Below are 21,738 nucleotides of genomic sequence, written 5' to 3' on the forward strand. Positions count from 1 at the left end.
TCTTGTCCTGAACCCTTCTGGTTCACAGGCCCAGGTCTAGCCTGGAATCTCCTCCCTCAACTCTCTGGGTCTCTGGATTTCAGGCCTTTGAATGGCACCGCCAATTTACTCCACTCTCCCACTGGGCCATGTCAGATTGTGGGGCTTCTCAACTTCCCACAGTTGTGTGAGCCAATTCCTTGCAAAAAAAAATCTCTCCACATAGGTATGCTGTCCCCAGTTCTGTTTATTTGGAGAACCCTGACTACCAGTGTAGAAGGGAAATGAATGTTAGGTAAGCAACCAGCACAGGGCTGGTTACTCTGTAATATTAGGGGTCACCTCTTTAGGGACCAAACACACCATCAAACACAGTGCCCCCAGAGCACAGCTAGATATGACCTTGTGCTGGGGATAGTCTTCTAGGGTCTTCCCCTGTGGACAGCCTGGCATGGAGGGCAGGCTTGGAGACGATAGGGCTGGGTGTTTGCAGGATAATACCTGCTCTGGATGCTAAGAGCAAACCAGAAAAGGAGCAGGGGAAAGGGTGGGCAGGGAGGGCCTGCTAGGAAAGTCCAGCTCCTCAGGTAGAGCTTCCCAGGAGGGTCCTTATCACCAGTTTGTACTTGGGCCAGCAGTTCCCCGAGGCCGACTCCTGGGTCCTCACACAGAGGTCAAATTGCCACTACCCCCAACCTTCCCTGCAGGCCACCTATGGGCGCTCATGAAGCAACAGCTCCAGGGGCTCAGTGGGCCTGGATTAGCGCCCTCCGGATTCCCCCTCTTCAAGCTCAGTGCTGTGTTGGAGACCCCAGAGGTCCAGTGGACGTGGAGAGGGAGACGTGCTCCTCTGCAAACCTAAACTGCCCGCTGGTGCCAGATCGGGAAGTGCCCAGGAGTCTCCTCCGGGTCCTGCCGCGTCCGGGGCTTCCCCTCGGGAAACTCCTCCCAGCGCTGCCACCGCCCTCCCGCCCCGGGCAGCCGCTGGGCCCGTCCCGTCCCCAAGCTCCAGGCGACCCAGGACCCGCGCGTAGGGGGTGTCGCCCTGGGCACTCGGACGCCGCCTCTTGAGATAAAAGCGAGAGTCGGGAAGGTCGGGGACTAGGGTGTCCGCAGAGGAGACGCAAGCGCGGTGGGAGGCCCGGGAGCCGCAGGTGAGCGGCGCGCGCGACCCGCTCGCTGGGCCCGGGCCCCGGTGCGCTTACAGGCTTGGGAGGGGACTGGAGGGCCGGGAACGACCCAGCCCCCAGCCTGGGTCGGGGTGGCTGGAGGAGAAGCCGGTTCAAGGAGCGCTACGCTGCAGGTGCGTCCTCCCGGGCTGAGCGCTGTGGGCCGAGCGGTAAAGCGCCCTCCAAGGGCCCTAGGGGGCTGCAGGGTGAGGACCCTTTGGCGCGCGGTTTGGAACTCCGGCCCGGACGGTGTTGGTGTCACAAGACTGGGGCAGGTGGCCCTGCAAGTCCCTGGCCAATGGGTCAGCGAAGAGGGTGCCTCAGGGTCTCCTGGGGTGGGGTCCTTCGGCCGGAGGGGGCTCCTGAGCTGTCTGCTGTCCACGACCCCCACCTTGTTGCCCGGTGCTCCTTTTCTTTTTGGGGAAGAGGAAGGAGCAGGGCTGTCGGTCTGTTTCTTTGTTTCGGGAAAATCTCTGCAGCCCCAGAGTGTTACCTGAACTTTCTGCTTCCCCACCGAAGTGGGGAGAAACTGGAAACTCGCTGAGATGCCGGAAACGATACGGCCGGCGCGGCGAGGAGCGCGGGGCCAGGTTCCCGGAGGGTTCCTGGGCGAGAAGCGAGTGGCTCGTCTGCCCCGGGGGAGGGGCTGCGGGCGACCCAGGTCCCATTACGGCGGCCCGCTGGAAGCGATCAGGGCCGCCCGGGCACGGGGCACCCACAGAAGCCCGCCCGGGAGGAGCCGCCTGGTCGCTGGGCGTGCGCTCCCTACTGGAGAAAGGGCAGGCAGCCGAGTGCGTCGGTCCACCGCATCCAGTCCAGGACTCGCGACGGTGGCACCCTGTGTGACCAGGTGCACCGGTCTGGCAGTGGGCCTTCTGAGTGCAGGCGGGCCCAGCTGAGGTGCCCTACCGCAGTGGGGTACAGACTCCAGAAGCCCTGTGTGCGGGTGGCCGTCTGCACTGGCACCGGCTTGTGCTGGGAGCCCTAGCTCCGCCAGCAGTACAGAATCTCTGGGCACAGCCGGTGGCCGAGGAGTCCCGTTTGTGTAGGAGGCAGGTTGGATCTTGAAGAATCCTGGTTGCTTGTTTGGAAAGGGAAGGATAGCTGGGCTGCACAGGTGCACTTGGTGAGCAGGGGTCACCTGCCCAGCCTCCTTGCACACAAGGCTAAGATTGCAGGCAGAGATGCCGGTGCTTAGGGAGCTCCCAGCCAGTGAGAACCGCCTGAATAATGGAAAATTAGAAAGGCTGCAAAGCTGAGTTACAAGGTGTTTGGAAGACTTAATGTGAGACAGGGTTGGTGACTGGGAAGGTTGTCCAGGAAGTGAGGATAGAGCCAACCTGTCTTGAGAAGGGATGGAGACTGGGAGTGTGTTGTCATATTTCACTGGGGGAAGAGACCTGGAGACACAGGGAGCCCAGTGAAAGGAAGGGAGGCCTGGTGGGACGGTGACGGGGAGCTTCCTGAGGAAGCCTGGCGGTTGCTCAGGACTCTACCACCTTGTTTACTGAGCTGCTTCTGCAGAGGTGAGACCTGCCCCCTTTCCCCCAGCAGACCTCTGTGGACAGTGGGGACTGACTAGGGATACCACTCAGTGGGTAAATACTGTGCGAGGTTGGGGGTGGGGGCATCCTTAGGGGCTGGGACTTCCAGCTCTGCTTATTTTAATGATCAACTGGTGAGCAGGTTGGGCCTTTGTTCTCAGCCTAAACATTTGTTTGGTCTCCAGCAACTTTCCTCTTACTTCCACCCCCAGGATCAACCTTCTAGGAAGAAGGTCAGCTGTTGGTGGAGCCACATGCAGAGCCTTCTTGGGCTTGGTGCTACTCCGCGGAGCCCAAGTCACTTTCATTGTAAGGGCAAATTCGGCCTCATTGGTGTTTTAGGCATTGCTGTGACTCTTTCTTCCAGCTAGGTGTTGTTGAAAACTCTTTATAACATTTTAAACTCAGAAGGACACTGTGGCAGAGAGGTTGGGTGACTTGCCCAGGGAGGGGCAGAACTGGGGATGACCTCAGGCTCCAGAGGTCAGGGCAAAGGTGGAGACACAGGAGGCTGAGAAGGCCACCATTGGCGTGGAGTGCCAGTTCCTGAGATTCCTCCTTGGGGTTAGAATGTTCCAGGACCATGGAAAAATGAGAGGAGGAAGGTGTGAACAGGCCCAGGGGACCCTGATTCCAAAGGGCTTGCTCCCGGACATGGCTCTGCCTCTCAGCTCTTACCATGCCTGGGCTCTGTGCTGCCTCCTCCAGCGGCACGACATGGCCGAAAGGGCCTGGGACTTCCCAGGGGGCACTGGAGGGCTGGCCTCGTTGGGTGATGGGGCATTGAGTACCGGGATGCTGGTGCGATGTCCCGGAGATGAGCCGGTGACCATCCCCATCATCGGGTTAGTGCCCCACCCCTGCGCTGGGCCTGACCCCCAGGTGTGAACCAGGAGCACTGAGGCAGAAGGAATGAAGACTGGTCAGTCGAGTGGCTGGTCAGTGTCGGTTACTGGCCCTGCTGAGGGGAGGTGGGGGGCTCTGGAGGCTGGGAACACCCCCTGCAGAGTGGGGTGGGAGCACGGCTCTGCAGGCCCTGGTGCCTTCCCCTCTATGGTCTCTCCCACTCTGCACTCCCTAGGTGTCCCCTCATCCCACTGTCACTGAGCCTTCTCCTGCTCTTCTTGTCCCCTCCCTACATTCCAGGGCACTTGTCATGGATCCCAACACTGGGCCTACCCAGGACACATTGGGTGGTCTCAGGAATGGAGTGCAGGAGCCTGAGCTGAGGACTGCGTTGGGCCAGGCTTTGTGGGTCTCTTACTGGACCTAGAGGCTGACTTGGGGGAGCCCTGGCTTGCAGTCCCCAGGAGTAGTGGGCCTGGGTCCGAGGGAGGAAAGCTTAGGACACCTCTGTGCCACTTGACTGTCCTGGACCCAGTAGGAGGCTTCTGGGGAGGAGCAGAAGGTTGTCTGCAGCAGGTTAGGGGTTTAGCTGGCCACACAAGCAGCTCTGCAGATGACCGAGGGAAAAGCCCGGGCTCCCTGAGGGGGCAGAGACTTCCCTGAGGCTTTTTTCCCTTTGGTCACCTGGTTATGGTCAGGAGAGAGGGTGACTCGCTTGCATGGGTGTGTGCAGTTACTTGCTTTATACACAGAGTGGAGTTTGGGAGGTAGGTGACTCAAAGATGTGCTTTTTGCTCTTCTAGGAGGCGAGTCAGGGATGGGGAGGTGACAACTGGGCGTTTGGTGTGGGGAGTTAAGCCACCAGGAGTCAGTGTTGGGTGGGCAGGAGGGGTGGCTGAGGTCTGGAAGTTTGGGCAAGTATGTGGAAGAAAGGAGATGCTCAAGTAGGACTGTAAAGAGAGGCCTCGGCGGCTGAGTTGACACTCGTTAGAAAAGCATTTTCATGTGAGAGCAAAATTGTGAGATGAGACCAAGCCTGGGTCTTAACTGTTGCTCATCTGTGGGTGATGTGAGACCCATTGTCAAATCCCCAAAGGTCATTGCTTTCCAAGGGAACATCCTGGTAGGACACTGGGTCTGACTTCATTGAGGCATAGTCTTGGGGTCACAGGAAACTGAGTTTTCTAGGGTTGAAGGGTTTGGAGCTCATTCTGTGAAATTCTGAGGACTGCGAGTTTGGTGACCTTTTCACATTCACTGGGGATATATTTATAAGGAATTGGGATTGACTTTCAAAGATTGTCAAGTCTGGCCTCCGAGCTAAGGTCCTAGAATATGCTGAGAAATGATCTTCCAGGCCCAGAACAAACGTTTTTAGGGTTGAGGAATTCAGTGCCTTCCAAGGTAGCCCCTGTTTACACGTGAACTTTCTAGTTCCACAACCATGGCTTCCCATATGGAGTTGATGCTTGCCTTCCTGATGATTCTGATTTTTGATTCTGGTATCTTCCTTTTGATTTACATAGAATAAAGAGAATCCTTGTCTAGGTAGCAGGCCCTTAGATGCTGGAAGACAGCCTTATCTGCTGTCACTATGTTGAGTGGTTGGCACATGTAGGGCACCAGGCTGAAAAACTTATTTCTCACTTAATCCCTACAACTGCCCTATGGTTCTTATTATCCCCATTTCACAGATTGACTTGGGCTAATTCTTTAAATCTCAGCCAGTGGCCTGTGCATAGTATTAAATAATCCGTCCCCTGGAGTGGTGACCTGGGGACCTGTGCTGCCTGCCTGTCTGTCATTTTAGAGGAGGCACCCCGCTTTGTGCACCTGGACCCCTGTGAGGTCACTCACTGTCCTGACTTGGCCGGGTATGGGTTTCCCATCTCTCTCTGTTAAATTTCATCTTACTCATTTGGTCTTTGTAACTCAGAAAATATTCGAACACTTTCTTTGTATGGCACAAAGCTACAGACTTAAAAAAGAAAATAAAGAGGACCAGACCTGATTCCTGCCCTAAAAAGTTTGTAATCTCTCTGGGACAATGAGTCATTCATAGAAAAAGAAACTGGGAGGATGCAGGCGGTGCCTCTCCTGAGGTCATCTGTCTCTCTCTCTCTAGAGTCCCTGTGTTAGTCGTTGTGTTTGCCATTTGACTGAGTGTCTTATACTTGTTTACATTGACCTGTTACTTAAATCCACCACTGTCATGGAACTTTCAGTGCCTTATAGCCCCAAGAGGACACAACATAGTTTTGTGTAATGTGATTTTAGTGCAGTGGCTTTGGCACGAAGGGTTCTTTTCGATTGTTTGGTCATTGAAAGGGAAGTGTCTATGAGTGTTGGTGGCGTGACTTTAGAGTTTGCAGAAGGGACACAGCAAGGTGGGGGCTTTCCAAACCTGAACAGTGCCTGGCACACAGTGAAACACCTCATGAAGAAGCAAGTGCCTACATGGGGCTGTGCGGTGATGTTGGTGGAGCCTTAATTACAGGGCACACCCCTGACTAAAATCTGTGTCCGTGAGCCTGACATCATTCCCATTGATTTGGTTGTTTTCAAAATAAGCCTCCAGCAAATGTGTTCTGAGGCGTCCAGAGGAAAGAAACGAGAAGGAACTATTCTTGTCTTTGAAAGGACTTCATCACTTCCTGAATCCCTTCATCACGGGGTGCAGCTCGGGTTCCACAGCCTTGTCCTGGGTGTGACGGCTGGACAGGTGGCTCAGGCTGACCTGTGTCTCTGAAAGAACAGACGTGAGTCGGTGATGCTGCCATACTGGAGGAGGAGGTCCAGAGCTTCCTCCTCTTTTCCTCTTTTGCCACTTAAAGGAAAGTTTCCCAAACTGCTTCATTATGGCCAGATTTCTAGAATGGAGAGCAATCATCTCTGTCCTTTAAATCAGTGCCCCCCAACCTTTTTGGCATCAGGGACTCATGTCACAGAAGACAGTTTTTCTCCTTTGGGGGTGATTAAGCCATTGAGGTCAGTGGAGATGGGGAGCGGACAGCTTTACCTGCAGAATACAGACGCAGCTTTCCTCCCTCACCTCCTGCTGTGCGGCTGGGCTCCTAACCGGACCCACTGCCCTGGGGTGGGGATGGCAGCTTTAAAACCACAGGAAAAGGCATTCTCTAAACAGTGTTGCCTGTAACCCAGGTTCTATCTTTGTCCTTTCAGAAACCAGTTAGTGAGATTTACAGTCTTGTGTGGGCGTAGAAATGCCTGTTTTGAAAATCAGGCAATGTGGGACCGAATGTGACTTCCTGGTCCTTTGGGGACAGTGATCCTTCCCCTTTCGGATCCAGTGCCAGAGCGGAACACTTCCCTCTTCTTTTATTTTCGGCTGGAGAAAATCGTAGGTAGCATGTCTCTTGTCTTCTATTCCAAAGCCTCTGGTAGCTGATCTGGGCACACTTAATATTTTTGGCTCTAATGTTTTGTGAGTTGTAGGATTGTTGGATGAGATAGGATTGTCCGGTCATTGCCTCTGGGTCCTGTGGCTTTTATTGGACAGTTCATGGTGGCTCCTGGGGTTCGTCCCTTTCCTGGCTTCCTCCTCTCACTGTTAGGGATCTTGAATGAATAGCAAGCGTGGATTTTGAGCACTGATTTGTCATTGCTTTCAGAGGGCTCTTGAGCTGGGAAAGCTGCCAGTGGGATCGGATTTTCATTTCCTGAAACTTCAACCAAACCTATAACTGGCGAGATAGCAGGTCTGAGAAACCAGAGGAGTGAGAATGCGTCTGGTTAGGCAGAACTCTTTTTTTTTTTTTTTTTTTTTTTTTTTTTTAATTTTTTTATTAAATCATAAGTGTATACAATGATATGATTATGGGGCATCATACACTCACTTCATAAACCATTTGACACATTTTTATCCCAGTGGTTAACATAGCCTTTCCGGCGTTATCTCAGTTACTGTGCCAAAACATTTATATTCTACATTTACCAAGTTTCGCAAATACCCCTGTAATATGCACCACAGGTGTGACTCTTTTGAAAGTAACCCTAGGAAGGTGCCGACTTCTTCCTGCTTATGCGACAGGAGAGCAGGATTTATTGTGCTGATGTTAAGGCTTAGAATCCTCTCCACAAAGAAGACATCAGAAAGGGGTATTAGTATGTGACAATCACACCTTAACAGGCTTACATGTTATAAATGTGTTTTAGGTGGTGATCTTTCCCACCGGTACATTAGTCAGTTTTCTTGCCTCATACCCAGAAGGGTGTGGACTTTATTATTAATCTTAAAATACTTCCCAAAGCTGCCAACATGACCTGATTCTTATATTTTATCTGTACATGAAGAGTAAATAAATGATCTGGTGAATTTTGATTGTGATCTGTTTAGTGAGCTTGCTAAGATTACAAAGCCACACTCATTTTGATTCACTCAGGTGGTTGGGTGATTTTGGTTTAGTGATTCAGATGCTAAGTTTGTTCCTTTAGGAGATGTAGAGGCGGCCGTGCTGGCCCTGGTGCCACCGCATTGGCTCCATGGAACTTTTGATAGCAACTGAACTCGGTGTGGTAGCCCAGGAGTACTTACCAAATGCGAACCTGCAAGTGCCACAAAGTAGCCTTGTTCTTCAGCAGGTGGTTAAATATTTATCAGCTTTATCATTACTTTCATTTGATGAAAATTTGTATAGCACTTATACAAATGGTAGGTAGGCATTTGTATGGTAGGCACTAAGTGCTTGATTAGTATCAAGTCATTTAATACCTGCAACCTATTGTAAGGGCTACCGTTATCTACATTTGCAGATGAGGAAACTGAGGCACAGAACATTAACTTGCTCCAGGGTGAGCTAGCGAGTTACTGATCCTGGTCTTGGACTCAAGAGTCTAATTCCAGAGGACTGTGCTGTGCTGCCTGCTGCTGTTTGAGGGCCTACTGTGTGCCTGCTACTGTTTGAGTGTCTACAGTATACCCGCTGCTGCTTGAGTGTCTACTGTGTACCTGCTTCTGTTTGAGTGCCTACTGTGTGCCTGCTGCTGTTTGAGGGCCTACTGTGTACCTGCTGCTGCTTGAGTGCCTACTGTGTGCCTGCTACTGTTTGAGTGTCTACAGTATACCCGCTCCTGCTTGAGTGTCTACTGTGTACCTGCTGCTGCTTGAGTGCCTACTGTGTGCCTGCTGCTGTTTGAGTGTCTACAGTATACCCGCTGCTGCTTGAGTGTCTACTGTGTACCTGCTGCTGCTTGAGTGCCTACTGTGTGCCTGCTGCTGTTTGAGTGCCTACTGTGTACCAGATACTGTAAATTCCTACTGTGTACCTGCTGCTATTTCAGTGCCTACTGTGTGCTAACTGCCATTTGAGTACCTACTGTGCGCCAGCTGCTATTTGAGTCTCTACTGTGTGCCAGCTGCTGTTTGAGTGCCTACTGTGTGCCTGTTCTGTTTGAGTGCCTACTGTGTGCCAGCTGCTGTAAGTGCTTACTGTGTGCCAGCTCTTCTAGATGAAGAATATTCAGACCTTGATCAAGCTGGCTGCAAAGCCCAGAGCCTTTAGGCTCAGGTGCCCTCATTGGGAACAAGGTCTTGTGGATGGATGGTCTTGAAAACAATTTCTTAAAATATTCTTTGGTCATTTCAAGTCAATGGGAGAGAGGCAGAGGAGAGCTCTTCATACTCATGACAAAGTATTAAAGACAAGTCCTCTGATGGTACTTGTTAAAGAGGGTGTGGCCAACTCTTCAGCAGGACTGTCATGGTAGGTGTAGGCACTGAAGTGGTGGGCTGTGCAGTGGGGGAGAGAGATTGGGCTCAATGCTGAGTGCAGCACAGGCAAGTGGGAATTAATTCATAGCAAGGAGCAGGATGATGGTGGTAGGTGAAATAGTCACTAAGAGAAACTTCAAGGGTAAGGGGCACTCTGGCCATACTGACCATAACTGACCTAACAGGATTCTCGCTGAAGATGAACAAGGTGGTCAGGGGTCACTTGGGGGATGGTGGAGGGTGCATAGCCCGCTCAGGTATGAGAGTGATCAGATACTGAGGGTGGGGTCTTGCTAAACTGACCTAGCAGGGTTCTTTGTACAACTGCATTTTACCAGGAAGTGCACAGTCGGCTTTGGAGGTTTTGGAGCCTGAGAAAGTCGGATGAGTGGAGAATCTTGTCAGTGGGGAATGACATCAGAGGGAGGGCTTTGCTGTAAAGCATGTCACAATGACGGTGTCTCTAGTGTCATTGTCAACTCATCACAAATGGCTATAAACAAAATGGTCCACTGTTTTCCTTTCATTCCTGCTCATCTTAGCTCTGAATTATGTTGTATGGATTTAGGGCACTAAACAGAGTGGGTGTGGATGTGTTTTATGGAATTTTGTTTACACATGTATTTATTAAAAATTGAGAGATCCATTGTGGCTCCCTTAGAAGAGTCAGATGTGGGCTGTTGCTGGTGCTGAGCTCTCTGGCACCTGCCAGGCACTGGACAGTCCACGGGAGGGAGCATCTGTTGGCCCCCGCTGTACTCCTTGAGGCGTGGCCCTATGAAGCACTCCTTTTCTTAACAAAACAGTGGCGACTACCCTGTCTGTTTTTTCAGATGAGGAGCCTGAGAGTTCAGCAAGGTTTAGTTACTTGCCCAATGAACCCTCCAGGAGGTGGTGCTGCCAGGAGTTGGCCCCAGGTCTTTATCTCCTGGGCCTGTCCTTAACCCTTCTGATCTTGATGGGTTTAGAAGCTGCCTGGGACTGGCAGATCCTCCTCTTGGTGAGTGCCATGTTCCCTGCTATTGGATCCTGGGCTCAGGGGCCATGGAGCCACCAGGCAGCAGTGAGCCCTAGGCACTCCCCGAGAGACAGCCCAAGGAGGGTCTGAGTCTCCGAGCCTGTCTCTCATGGTCAGACATCCTTGGCCACAGCACTTACAGTTGTATCCCGCCTTACACCCCACTGGTTCCCAGACAAGAGCCCTTTCGGCGTAACCCTGAGTCCCTCAGTGTGGAGGGGTGTGGGGATGAGGAGCTGAAGGTGCAGGCTGAGGTCAGTGGGCAGCATGCTGTTTGTTCTGGTGAGAGGTAACCTTCACCTGGACGGTTTCTAGCTCCTTCCAGATTTATCTTCTAGAAACTAACTGGCATGGAAATATTATAGTCTTGTAACTTTTTTTTCTAGGTCATCTTGAACATTCCAAATACCTACCATTACTCGATGCTGTTGATAAATTCAGGATGGCTTTGAACTCAGTAAGTGGTTAATTATTACCTCCTTGGCCTTTTCTTTGATACCTTATTCTGCTTGTCACTGCCCATGGTGTGTGGTGGTCAGCATTAGTCAGGGCAGTTTGTAGGGTTGTGTTTGCTGCAGGGGTCCAGCACACGGCAGCTACACAGGTGAGTCTCAGAAGCCATTGCCTTTGGGGACGAGTGGGTGGTCATTTTCTCCTTGACTGCTGCTTTGCAGGTGGGATGAGGACAGGTGAGGTGTGATGGTGGTAGGAGGGAGTGAGTCCCAGGGAGAACAGCTGTGTGGGACACCACTGGCTTCCTGATTAACCAGGAAAAGTCACTGAGTGGCCCCTCTCTGGGGACAAATGCATTTATCTCTGTTCCTCTGATATCGGACCAATTCATCTTACACCTGAAAGAAGAGATTTAGTAAGGAGTTTGAAAATTTTTCTAGATTCTGTATCTGGAAAATAGAACTTTGTTTTTTCCTGTATTTGCACTTGATATTTCTTTTCTCCTGGATCTGTTTTTAATTTTACATCCCTTGCGCAGGAATTCTCGGGGACGCGCGGCCTGGTTCGCGCAGCCCCTCCTGGGGGACGGCGTGTTCTGAGATGGTTCAGGTTGAGGCTGCCCTCATTTAGATTAGATCAGTGATCACATCACGTTTCCCTCTGTCTGCGGGGCCGCCTTAGAGTTACAATCTTTAGACTCTCCCGTGCCAGCATTAGTGAGTTATTAAGTGGAGGTTAATCCCAGGAGCCGCATTTGGTTCCTTTATAATCACAGTACCTTGGAGGCCTGTTTAAAGGTCTGAGCCGTACGTGAGCTCTGCCCAGAATACCCATCCTCTGAAAACCACCTTTCTGCCATCTCGGAGGTCAGTGGGAGACAAGGAGCAGAAACTAATGAGTGGGAAAAAGTTGTGCATGAGGACTGTTAGACATAGAAAAGAGGACAATGTGGCCTCCCAGAGAGGCCCAGACAACAGGCAACTGAGGAGAGCGTGAGAGAAGGGGAAGATGGGGCCCGTTGCATCCAGAGTGGCTTGTTGAGGTGGGCATTGGAAGGGCAGGCTCCAGCCACATCGGGCATATGTCTGCAGTCTGGCCCAGAAAGTCCTTTTATTTTACTTTATCTTGTTTTGCTTTACTTTTTTTTTTTTTTTTTTTGAGGCAGAGGGTCACTCTGTTGCCCTGAGTAGAGTGCCATGGCATCATCATGGCTCACAGAAGCCTCAAACTCTTTGGGTTCAGGTGATCCTCATGCCTCAGCTTCCCAAGTAGCTGTGGGACTATGGGTACCCACTGCGCCTGGCTAATTTTTCTGTTTTTAGTTGAGATGGGGTCTTGCTCTTGCTCAGACTGGTCTTGAACTCTTGAGCTCAGGCAATACATCCTCCTCGGTCCCCCAGAGTGCTAGGATTACAGGTGTGAGCCACGGTGCCTGGCCCAGAAAGTCCATTTAAGGGGTGTAGCTGCAAGTGCCCAAGCCCTTTTTACAAAGTGCACGTGGGAAACTCCCAGCAGCCCACTCCGTGAATCCCTGAGACGAGTATCAGTAGGAGACGGCGAGTGGATGATGGCACATTCTCTCTACAAGAGAAGAGGACATGAGGGAGGAATTCGCAGAATCCCGTGGAGAGAGCATTCCTTTGGGCATATTTCTTGGCAGTTTCTTTTCTGCAAAGTAGTTGCCTTAACGGTCTCTGCACTGGTTTGGGGGAGTATGGGTAGGTTTCACAGAGATTGTGAATGCAGGAGCCTGGCGGCAGGTATGTTCTCAAACACTGGCTGTTCTTATTCTCCTTAAAAATTCTAGCATCATTAATTCATAATTTTGCACCTCGATTCTCAGGAAGAGGCCTGGTAGAATTAAAGGTGCAGAATACTGGCTTGATGGGTTCTAATGCCAGACTTCTGCTCAACTTTCTTTTTATTATTATTTATTTTTTACCAATCCCTGTGTCTGACACTTTTTTTTTAATGTCAAAGAATAAATAGTAAAAAAAAAAAACAAAACAAAAAACCAAAACACTGACAGTTGAAAATTCTGGTTAATTTTTGTCTAGGGAAATACAGTATTTGGCGTAATCATAGGCAGCTTAGGAGAATCTGTAGTTCCCTTTCGGTGTTTTGTGGGACTGTTGTGTGGTATTACGCATTTAACCCGTCAGCGTAAGCAAGAATTTTACGTGCTGCTGCTTCTTTTTGATTGTTTAGGGGTCACCACCAGGTGCTGGACCTTACTATGAAAACCATGGATACCAACCGGAAAACCCCTACGCCTCACAGCCTGCCGTGGCTCCCAGTCCCTGTGCGGTGTACCCGGCTCAGTACTACCCGTCCACGGTTCCCCAGTATGCCCCGAGGGTTGTAACCAGTGCCTCGGCTCCCACTGTGCACGTGCGGCCCAAGTCCCCGGCGGGAACTGCGTGCAGCTCAAGTAGGACCCTCTTTCCTGCCATGACCCTGCATCCCTGGGCCACCCTCCTTGAGGCCCTCTGCTCCCACCGGCTCTGTCTCCGGCTCTCCTGGCTCTCCTGGCTCTCCTGGCCTGCACCCTCCGCTGTGCGCCAAGCTAGCTGTCTTCATCTGGCTTTTCCTCTCCTCCTGCTGGCTCAAAGCTGTCTCCTCCAGGCCTCCCTCCTGCCCAGGGCTTCTGGGGGCCTCCACCCGCAAAGACCTTGGCCTTCTGTTAGCTCTCCTGGCAGCTCTGCCTCGCTGCTCCTTGCTGTTCTTAGTGGTTATGTCCTCCTGAACGAATGGTAAGCTCCAGGTGGCCAGGCGCTGTCTGATCCTTTGCTGTGGTGCGGTCCCCAGCAGGCCATGTTTAGGATACTTCATGTTACTTTGTGTTCAGTGAATGATGTGGCTGGTGTGGTTGTAGCACTGAAGCCCCCACGAGGACGTCTCACCAGGCTGGAGGGTCCCGTGGACAGCCCTGAGCAGACAATGGGGGGCAGAGAGGACGTGCTGGAGGCTGAATGGACTTTGCTGTCACTTCAGTCATGTCTCTCCCCTACCCTCATTCATCACCTTTCTTTGCCACTTCACTTATTCTCCTGGCTCTCCATGCCCCTCTCTCCTGCACCACCCAGATTCTAATTCAGGCTGGTGTCCATGCCAGGTGGCGCTAGGACAGGCTGTACCAGTGATCTCTCTAGTTGGTAGTGTTTCTGTTATATTTTGTGAGATATGCATCCATGTCTGTACAACCTATTAAGTTGAAGGCTCATATGGAGGTGAATCCAAACGTGCCACCATCACAGCCAGCACTCGCGTTTGGTGACGCCTGCCCGCCCCTCCCACGCTGCTCCGTCTCTGCCCCACCCCCACCCCACAGAGGGCCCTTCTGCCCCACTCCTCTCTTGCAACCTCCCCTCTCTCCATCCCTGTGTTTTCCGCCCCATCCTGACCATCCCTCCTTCCTAATCCTCCCTCCTCCTCCTTCGTTTCTCTCTGGCCATCCTTCCAGTGTCCCCCTGCCAAGGAGATGCCTGTCTCTGCACTGATGTCTTTCTGGAAGTGGTGGGGTGGGTCAAGATGGGTGGTTCTCAATGGCAGCTTGTATTGTTGTGAGTGGGGAAGGTGCTGTGGCTGTTCCTGCGGGGAGGGGCTGGGCGCTGCTGAACACCCAGCGGTACACGGGACAGTCACTCCCAACAAGTCCTCAGCCAAAATGTCAGCAGCGCTGAGGCTGAGGTCACCTGGTCATTGTGCACTGTAATGGCTGGAAGGAAGCCAGGATGCAGGAGTTAAGGCACCCTGATGTGTGAGCTGCCCCGGTCAAGATAGGACAGCGAGGGTTCCTCTCCTGAGCTCATCACCTCCAGAAGCTGGTGCTCCCACCAGTGAGGGCACAAGAAGCCTCAGCCCACTGGACACACCTCCACTTTTCCAGGGGACAGACTCAGGGATGGCAGCTGGGCAGGAATGTGTATGCCCTTCCTGAATTGCTTTCAGAAATGAGGGCTATGCACCTGCATGTGTGACTTTGCAGTATGAAACTGTGCCCCATGAACTCAAAAATAACTCAGTAATTTTATTGAACTAACCTTGGCATTATTTTTAAGAATGTGCTATTGGTGATAATGAATAGAAAAGTATACTTTTTTTTTTTTGAGGCAGTCTTACTATGTCGCCCTCGGTAGAGTGCCGTGGCGTCAGAACTCACAGCAACCTCCAACTCTTGGGCTTAAGTGATTCTTTTGCCTCAGCCTCCCGGGGAGCTGGGACCACAGGTGCCTGCCATACACCTGGCTATTTTCTTGTTGCAGTTGTCATTGTTGTTTGGCAGGTCCTGGTCGGGTTCAAACCTGCCAGTTCCAGTGTATGTGGCTGACACCCTAGACACTGAGCTACTTTTTAAGTGCAACGTTGGGCTTTGAAACTATTTTCCGAGTTATTTAGATAGCACAAATTCAGAAGTACCCCCCAGGAGTAGAGGGAGATTTTCTCTCTATATATTTCATGGACCTATTTGCTTTAACAGTAGCCATAGAATTTTTGTGCTTGAATAGGAAGGAGTAGGCATCTTAAAGTTTGGGCTTGAGAGGACTGAAGATTTCTGGTGTATCTGATGCAAACAGTGGACACTGGAACCACTGGACGGCTAAGTCAGACAGATGAAATTGATAATGATTGGCGTAAATGAATAGTAAGTTGTAATCAAACTTTACTTGGCAGCCCTGGGAAACCAGGACCAAGTAAAGTCTGTACCGACCACACTAGTCACAAGATGCCTGTCAGGAGACAGGCCAAGAGTGCATACCAAAAGTAGCATCAAGTGTAAAATTGAGGGCATCCTGCCACACACATGCTCCTAGGGAGAGCAGAGCAGATGGCTACACACACAGTGTGAAGTTAAGGGTATCTGATTTAACAGCCTTAACTCACCAGGCAAGTTATTTTATCTTAGATAAAATGGCACGCAAGGAAGTCACCTAATGAAGAAAATGACCTTGGTAATGGGTGAAAGAGGCCACTTGGAATTTCTCCTGTGGACTGCGTTGGCTCCACCCTGCCACCCACAGGCACAGTCGCCGTGCTGAGTTATGATAACCTTGTGTATGGGGCAGTTCTGAGGGACCTCACCCGGGGACCTGTTAGACATGCTCGTTCATGCCCGACTCCAACTGAATCAGAATGGTGGTGGGAACCAGGTTCCCCAGGTAGTTCCGATGCCTGCTGCAGCTTGAGGGTGGCTGTAGAATTATCAGTGTGGAAACAAAATGAGAAGTGGGGCGTGGAGCCCTCAGCAGAGGAGTTAGCTCTGGTCTCTCCAACTCCGGGAGCTGAGCTTCTTGCCCTGGCTGGCTTTCGGAAGAGCAGGTGTGCACAGCTCCACCAGGCCATGCCATCTCTGCAGCCTTGGAGGGTCTGTTTAAATGTCTTCCCCACTCTTTCTCCTCCTGGGCGTGAGGGCTGCTAAGAATCTGGGGGCAGTGTGTTGGAAGCTCTCCTTGAGTGGCCCGTGTGTGGCCACCCGTCTGACTCTGAAGTCCCTTCCGTGGTATCAGGCACTGTCTTCTGTGCCTTGATACCACTTTCGGTGTGCACTCTTGGCCAGCGATTCTGTGCCTGTTTGTTTTGACTAGAGAATATTGGTGACCTTTTAAAAATTCTTTTATTTTAGCTGAAATGTGCCTGTAGTCTGGGGGTGGTGTTTCTGCCCTCAGATCCAAAGGCCTATGCCTGGCTGTCCTGTAGAACTTATGGCAGTGATGGGAAGGTTCCACTGGCTGCCTGTGACAGCTGAGCTCTTAAATTTGCATTGTTTTATTTAATTCCACTTATCTTTAATTAAAGTGCAAACAGCCACATGTGGATCATGCTGTCCAAACGGGGCAGCGTGGATTAGTTTGTGACTTCTACTTGCTAAATGGCTTGGGTAAGATGCTTCGTTCTTCTGCCTTGAGTGCTGCTGGCAGGGTGAGAATAATTTTGGGGACATTATTATTATTTTGCTTATCCTCATCATTACCAAAAATGAGGCACTTTTCCTCTGTTAGCCAATTTTTTACATCAATCATCTGCCTGCTCTAAGACTCCCTTTGATATAAAGAGCTTAACTCCTGTGTAACTTTGCTTCGAATCACCACTTTCTGCTTTTATCCTTCTAAAAGTATAAAGTTTAGTGTTATGAAAGACTTAAGACCTCTCAGGATATGTTCTTAAAATGAAAAGCCACAATAAAAGTCCAGGTGAATTAATTAATTTTTAATATGGTATACTATAAAAATAGTGGATGAAGTTCAAGGGCGTGGCTCCTGAACGACTCTGACCCAAGTGCTGTGTCCCCTTCCTCCAGAGACTAAGAAGGCACTGTGCATCACTGCCGCCCTGGGCACCTTCCTCGTGGGAGGTGTGCTGGCCACTGGCTTGCTCTGGAAGTTCAGTAAGTACAAGGAGCAGGTCCCACTCAGGGCCACCTGCTCCTGCAGTCCCCGGGGGCTGGGAGACCTACGGGCCCTTGCTAAAGTTCCTCTGTTACCAAACGAGTTTGTCTCCCCTTCCGCCTCTTTGCTAAGTTGCGCTGTTACGTGGCCAGTGCTCTGGAAAGCACCAGGCTCTCCCTGGTCACTCTATCTCACTCTTGTGGTCCCTCCTAATCTGAGGGTTGCTGGAGTCCCGTGCTATTTCCGTAGCATTGACAGACCGTGGGAGAAAGGTTTAGAATTTACCCAGCACTTCAGGGTGCCAGGTGCCACCCGGAACTGTGAGCACAGGTTCCCCTATCTTGGGGCCACACCTGGTCACCTGCGTCTCCCGGCACAGCAGTGACTGTTGGGGCCAGGTGTACCCTCCCCTGCCACCTCCTGTAACCATAGCCACTGCCCTCCCATCAGCCTGGCGGTGGCACAGACTCACAGGCCATTTGTGCGTCTCTAAAGTGCCCTGTGTGGCCAAGAGACCGTGTGAGTGCTGTCCAAACCCAAACTCTGAGGGGTTCTTCCCACTGGCCCCACAGAGTAGCACACCCCAGCCCTGACTCCATTTGTAAAGCAATAGCTCCCCTCCTCATTATTGAACGGGAGAGGAGTCACTGTTCGTGGGGCTCAGAGAGTGGGTGGGGGAGTCCGAGGGGCCCCATCTGCCCCACCCCCCGTTTCCCTGCCTGACAGATGCCTCCTTATCCCCCTGCAAGTGGAGAACAAGTGCTTGGGCTCCCAGATGGAGTGCGGTTCCTCGGGCACCTGCGTCAGCCCCTATCACTGGTGTGACGGCGTCTCACACTGCCCCCACGGGGAGGACGAGAACCACTGTGGTGAGTGGGCCTGGTGTGGGAGGGGACTGCCTTTCCCGGGGGGTGTCTCCCCATGGCCACGTTCCCTACGTGGTTGGGTGCGGAGGCCTGGGGGACGTGAGTGGGCCAGGCCTGTACTCTACACGGACACATCAAGTCACTGAATCCCTGGGGCCCAGGGGCTGTGTCCTGGCATCACCCAGCTGGTGAGACTGAGCCAAGGGGGCCATTAACTGAGGCAAAATAATTGTTAAAATGGAAAGCTGGGGTGCGCCGTGGAGTCTGCCGAACCAGCCACCCTTAAAATTACATCTGCTGCCACACAGTGGACACCTGTCTGCTTTTATTGTTTTCTATTATTTATTTATTTTAGCTGGTGAGTAAACATCGTCTGTATTTGTGGTGCCCAGCGTGGTGTTGGATCATGTGCACCTCTGGGGATGGCCACATCAGGCTACCCAACACACACACGTCTTATGTACGAAAACATTTGAAATCTGCCTCTTAGCAGTGTTCAAATCTACAATACGTTGTTAGTGACTTTGGCCACCGTGACGTACGGTAGCTCTCTTGCACTTAGTCATCTTGCCTCAGTAACGTTTCGTGATGTTTGACCGACATCTCCTGGATTCCCAGCCCCGGCCTTGGGAAGCCCTATTCCACTGTCCGCCCCCGGGGAGTCTGGCTTTCCCACACTCACGGGTGACTGAGTATTGGTCTCCTTGTGCCTGGCTAATTTCACCTCGTGTAACATCTTCCTAAGTGGCAGGATTTTCTTCTTCTCACGCTGGCACCCTACTCTGTGGGGATTCCCTGCCATGGGAATCGTGTTCCACACTGCAGCGCCACGGGCCTGCAAAGGCCGCCCCCCTTCCTCTGCATGTGTACTGCGGCAGGCTATTTTCAGTCTTTTGAGGAACCCCCCCACTGCTATCCATGGTGGCCGGACCTATTACCCCACCACAGCGTATGAGCCTCCCTTTTCTCCACGTTGCCCTAACTTGCCATGTTGGCTCTTTGACAATCGCCATTCTAACAGGTGTGAGGTGACAGACATCTCACTGTGGGTTTGATTTCTATTTCTAATTAATTTTTGAAGGTGATTCCAGGGGCAGTGAAGTTGCTGTGACAGGGCCAGGGCCAATGATGCCTGGGAGTGAGGTGTGCTGAGCCCTGTCCCTGGAGCGCCACGCGGGCACCGTGACCTCGTCTCCCCTTCATAGCCGCCTCTCGTTTTCCTTCCTTCCTCCCCTGGACGTTATTTCCCGGCCACGACAGCACGCTCCAGAGCTGGGGACGCAGCGCTGGGGGTGGTGTGTGCACCCACACTCCAGCTGACGTGTTTACACTAGAGCTAATTTTTTAAAAAATGGAAATTTCAGAATTATAGAGTCAGAGGAATCACCAGAAATCTGTCAGGCAGCTCTCCCCTCCTCCCATCAAGTGCACACCTGACTTCCTGGGCTCCCTCCCTTCCTTCTTTCCCTCCTTCTAGCCTTTTATCTTTTCTTTGCTTTTTCTTTTTTTTTTTTTTTTTTTTTTTGAGACAGACTTTCACTCTGTCACCCAGGCCGGAGTGCTAAGGAGTCATCATAGTTCACTGCAGCCTCAGACTCCTGGGCTCCTGGACTCCATAGCTGGGACTATGGGCAAGTGCCCCACAACACGCAGCTAGTTTTTCTGTTTTTAGCAGAGACCCTTGAGCAGGTGCGTGTGTGTGCTGGGTGCCTGCACTCCTCATGAGCCCCTCTTTGTCTCCGTCACTGAGGCACAATGTGTGTCTTTCCCACGGATGCACTGTGACTGCACCAGTCTACTGGTGGACACTCAGGTTCTTTCTGCCGTGATGAAAAGACACGGCACTCCAAACATGTGAACATATCGGCAGGAAGAAATGCTCGGTGGTAAAATTGCTGGGTCAGAGGGTTTATGACTCCATAATTTGATAAATCCTCCTCAATTTGGTTTTACCCAACTTCCACACTGATGATTTATATAGAGTGAAACTCTATTCCTATGGAGATGAACACCACATGGTGTGCGTTCTACATTAAACCAGAATGGCCACGTGGTATTCTCAATCTGTGTAACCTGTCCCATAGAAAACATTCAAGAATTAGTGTGGAGCTTTCTTTCTGTGTGTGTATATGTGATTTAACATTAATCCACTTTCTGCTTCTATTGCTACCTTTTCTGTACCTTTCTCAAAATTTCGAAAGAGAAACTAAAGAACTAACAATAGTTAACAATACTGTACTACACACGTGAACTCTGCTCAGTATTCTCACCGCCAAAAGAGAAGAGAAGGTGGTACCTCTGTGAGGTGATGGCTCTGCTAATTAGCTTGACTGTGCTGGTCATTCACAGAGGATGCACGTATCAGATCACCTTCCACGTGGGAAAATTTTCTTTGTCAACTCTACCTTGATAAAGGCTGGAGAAAATTCCTAATACCTAAAAATAAATAAATAAATAAGAACTGCTTGAGCCCGTTTCCAGACAGCTCTCTGGCTGGCCAACTACCATCTCTTCCTAGATGACAGTTGAATGCAGATAGTTGGAAGGAAAAAAAAATCTCTAAAATTATCCACAAACCCAGAATGAAATGTCCACCTTACTCTCTACCATATCACAGTGGAAGTTTTATTTTTAATTATGGAGGCATATTTACTTTTGATTACTTTAAAATGAAAAGTCTATAAAATTAATAGACTTTGTTTTTTAGAGTAGTTTTAGGTTCATAGAAAATTGAACAGATAAGTGTAGAGAGTTCCATATACCCCTCCCCTGCACACAGCAACTTCTCCAATTAGCGTGTACGGTACGTTTGTTACTTGTATAATTGCTGAGCCGGTTGGATGCATTGTTATTAACTGAAATCCTCCCCTAAGTTTATGTTAGAATTCCCTCTTTCAGTTGTACAGTTCTGTGGGTTTTGACGAGCACGGAATGCTGTGTCACCTACAACGGTTCCACTGCCCTCAAACCTCGTGGGCACTGCTTGTTTCTCTCTCCCGCTGGCCCTTGGCTGTCAGGGATCTTTTTTCTGTCTCCCTAGCTTTGCCCTTTTCCAAATGTCCTAAAGTAGGGATCGCGGAGTACACAGCTTCCTTCACTTACTGATGTGCATTTCAGGTCCCTCCCTATCTTTTCACAGCTTGAGAGCACGTTTCTCTGCAGCCCTGAATCATATCCCATTGTCTGAATGTGGCATGGTTTGTTTATCCACCCCTGTAACCTGTGGCCAGCTCACGTGTGGTGCTTACATCACTCATCGCTGAAGCATTAGAAAACCACCCGACTAAGTCAGTCATTCTGCAGAGGAACGAGCCCCCAGGTGTCAGACTGGCCAGCGAGCCAGGCCTCGGGCAGGAGGGGAGGAGTGAGGCGGAAGTGTAGCCCCATCCTCATCTTATACCTGAAGCCCAGGTATCTCCCCACACCACCAGGCTCCGTGTACGTGCTTTTCAGCTTTAGAAGAGTAAGTCATATGAGCACATCACCTCCGTAGGATTGTCCCTGTTAATTTACAGAGCTCTGGTCAGCGGTCAGGCTGTGCAGTGCTCTGTTGTGTGACTATGCCACACGTGGTGTGCGCGCTGCCCAACGAGGAGTTCTCAGAGCTCTGGCTTGTGCTTAGCTCGAGGGAGACAGAGAAGAGAACTGAATATGGAAGAGCTTCAACTGTGTTTATAAGTTTTGTTTCTTTGAACAAAAGAGCTGAGGTCATTTTGGCAAAACACAGATTGACTTAGAGGCATTTA

The 21,738-nt window shown here is 51.0% G+C and overlaps 1 protein-coding gene across 4 annotated transcripts in view; it reads left to right on the plus strand.

Moving 5' to 3' along the window:
• The first annotated feature begins 219 nt into the window (after positions 1 to 219).
• TMPRSS2 (transmembrane serine protease 2) overlaps positions 220 to 21,738 on the plus strand; it is a 37,307-nt gene continuing 15,788 nt past the window's right edge. The window contains exons 1-5 of one of the 4 annotated variants that reach the window (XM_053565406.1): positions 220 to 1,133; positions 10,674 to 10,744; positions 12,949 to 13,171; positions 17,039 to 17,125; positions 17,876 to 17,995. In XM_053565406.1, the coding sequence (XP_053421381.1) occupies positions 10,730 to 10,744; positions 12,949 to 13,171; positions 17,039 to 17,125; positions 17,876 to 17,995 (445 nt within the window). In that variant the 5' untranslated portion in view covers positions 220 to 1,133; positions 10,674 to 10,729. Of the gene's footprint in view, positions 1,134 to 1,193; positions 1,283 to 10,102; positions 10,270 to 10,673; positions 10,745 to 12,948; positions 13,172 to 17,038; positions 17,126 to 17,875; positions 17,996 to 21,738 lie in introns of those variants that run through there. The other 3 variants (XM_053565410.1, XM_053565409.1, XM_053565408.1) reach the window with 3 other exon arrangements.

Source organism: Nycticebus coucang, chromosome 16 (genome assembly GCF_027406575.1).
Source record: "Nycticebus coucang isolate mNycCou1 chromosome 16, mNycCou1.pri, whole genome shotgun sequence".
Taxonomy (NCBI): domain Eukaryota; kingdom Metazoa; phylum Chordata; class Mammalia; order Primates; family Lorisidae; genus Nycticebus; species Nycticebus coucang.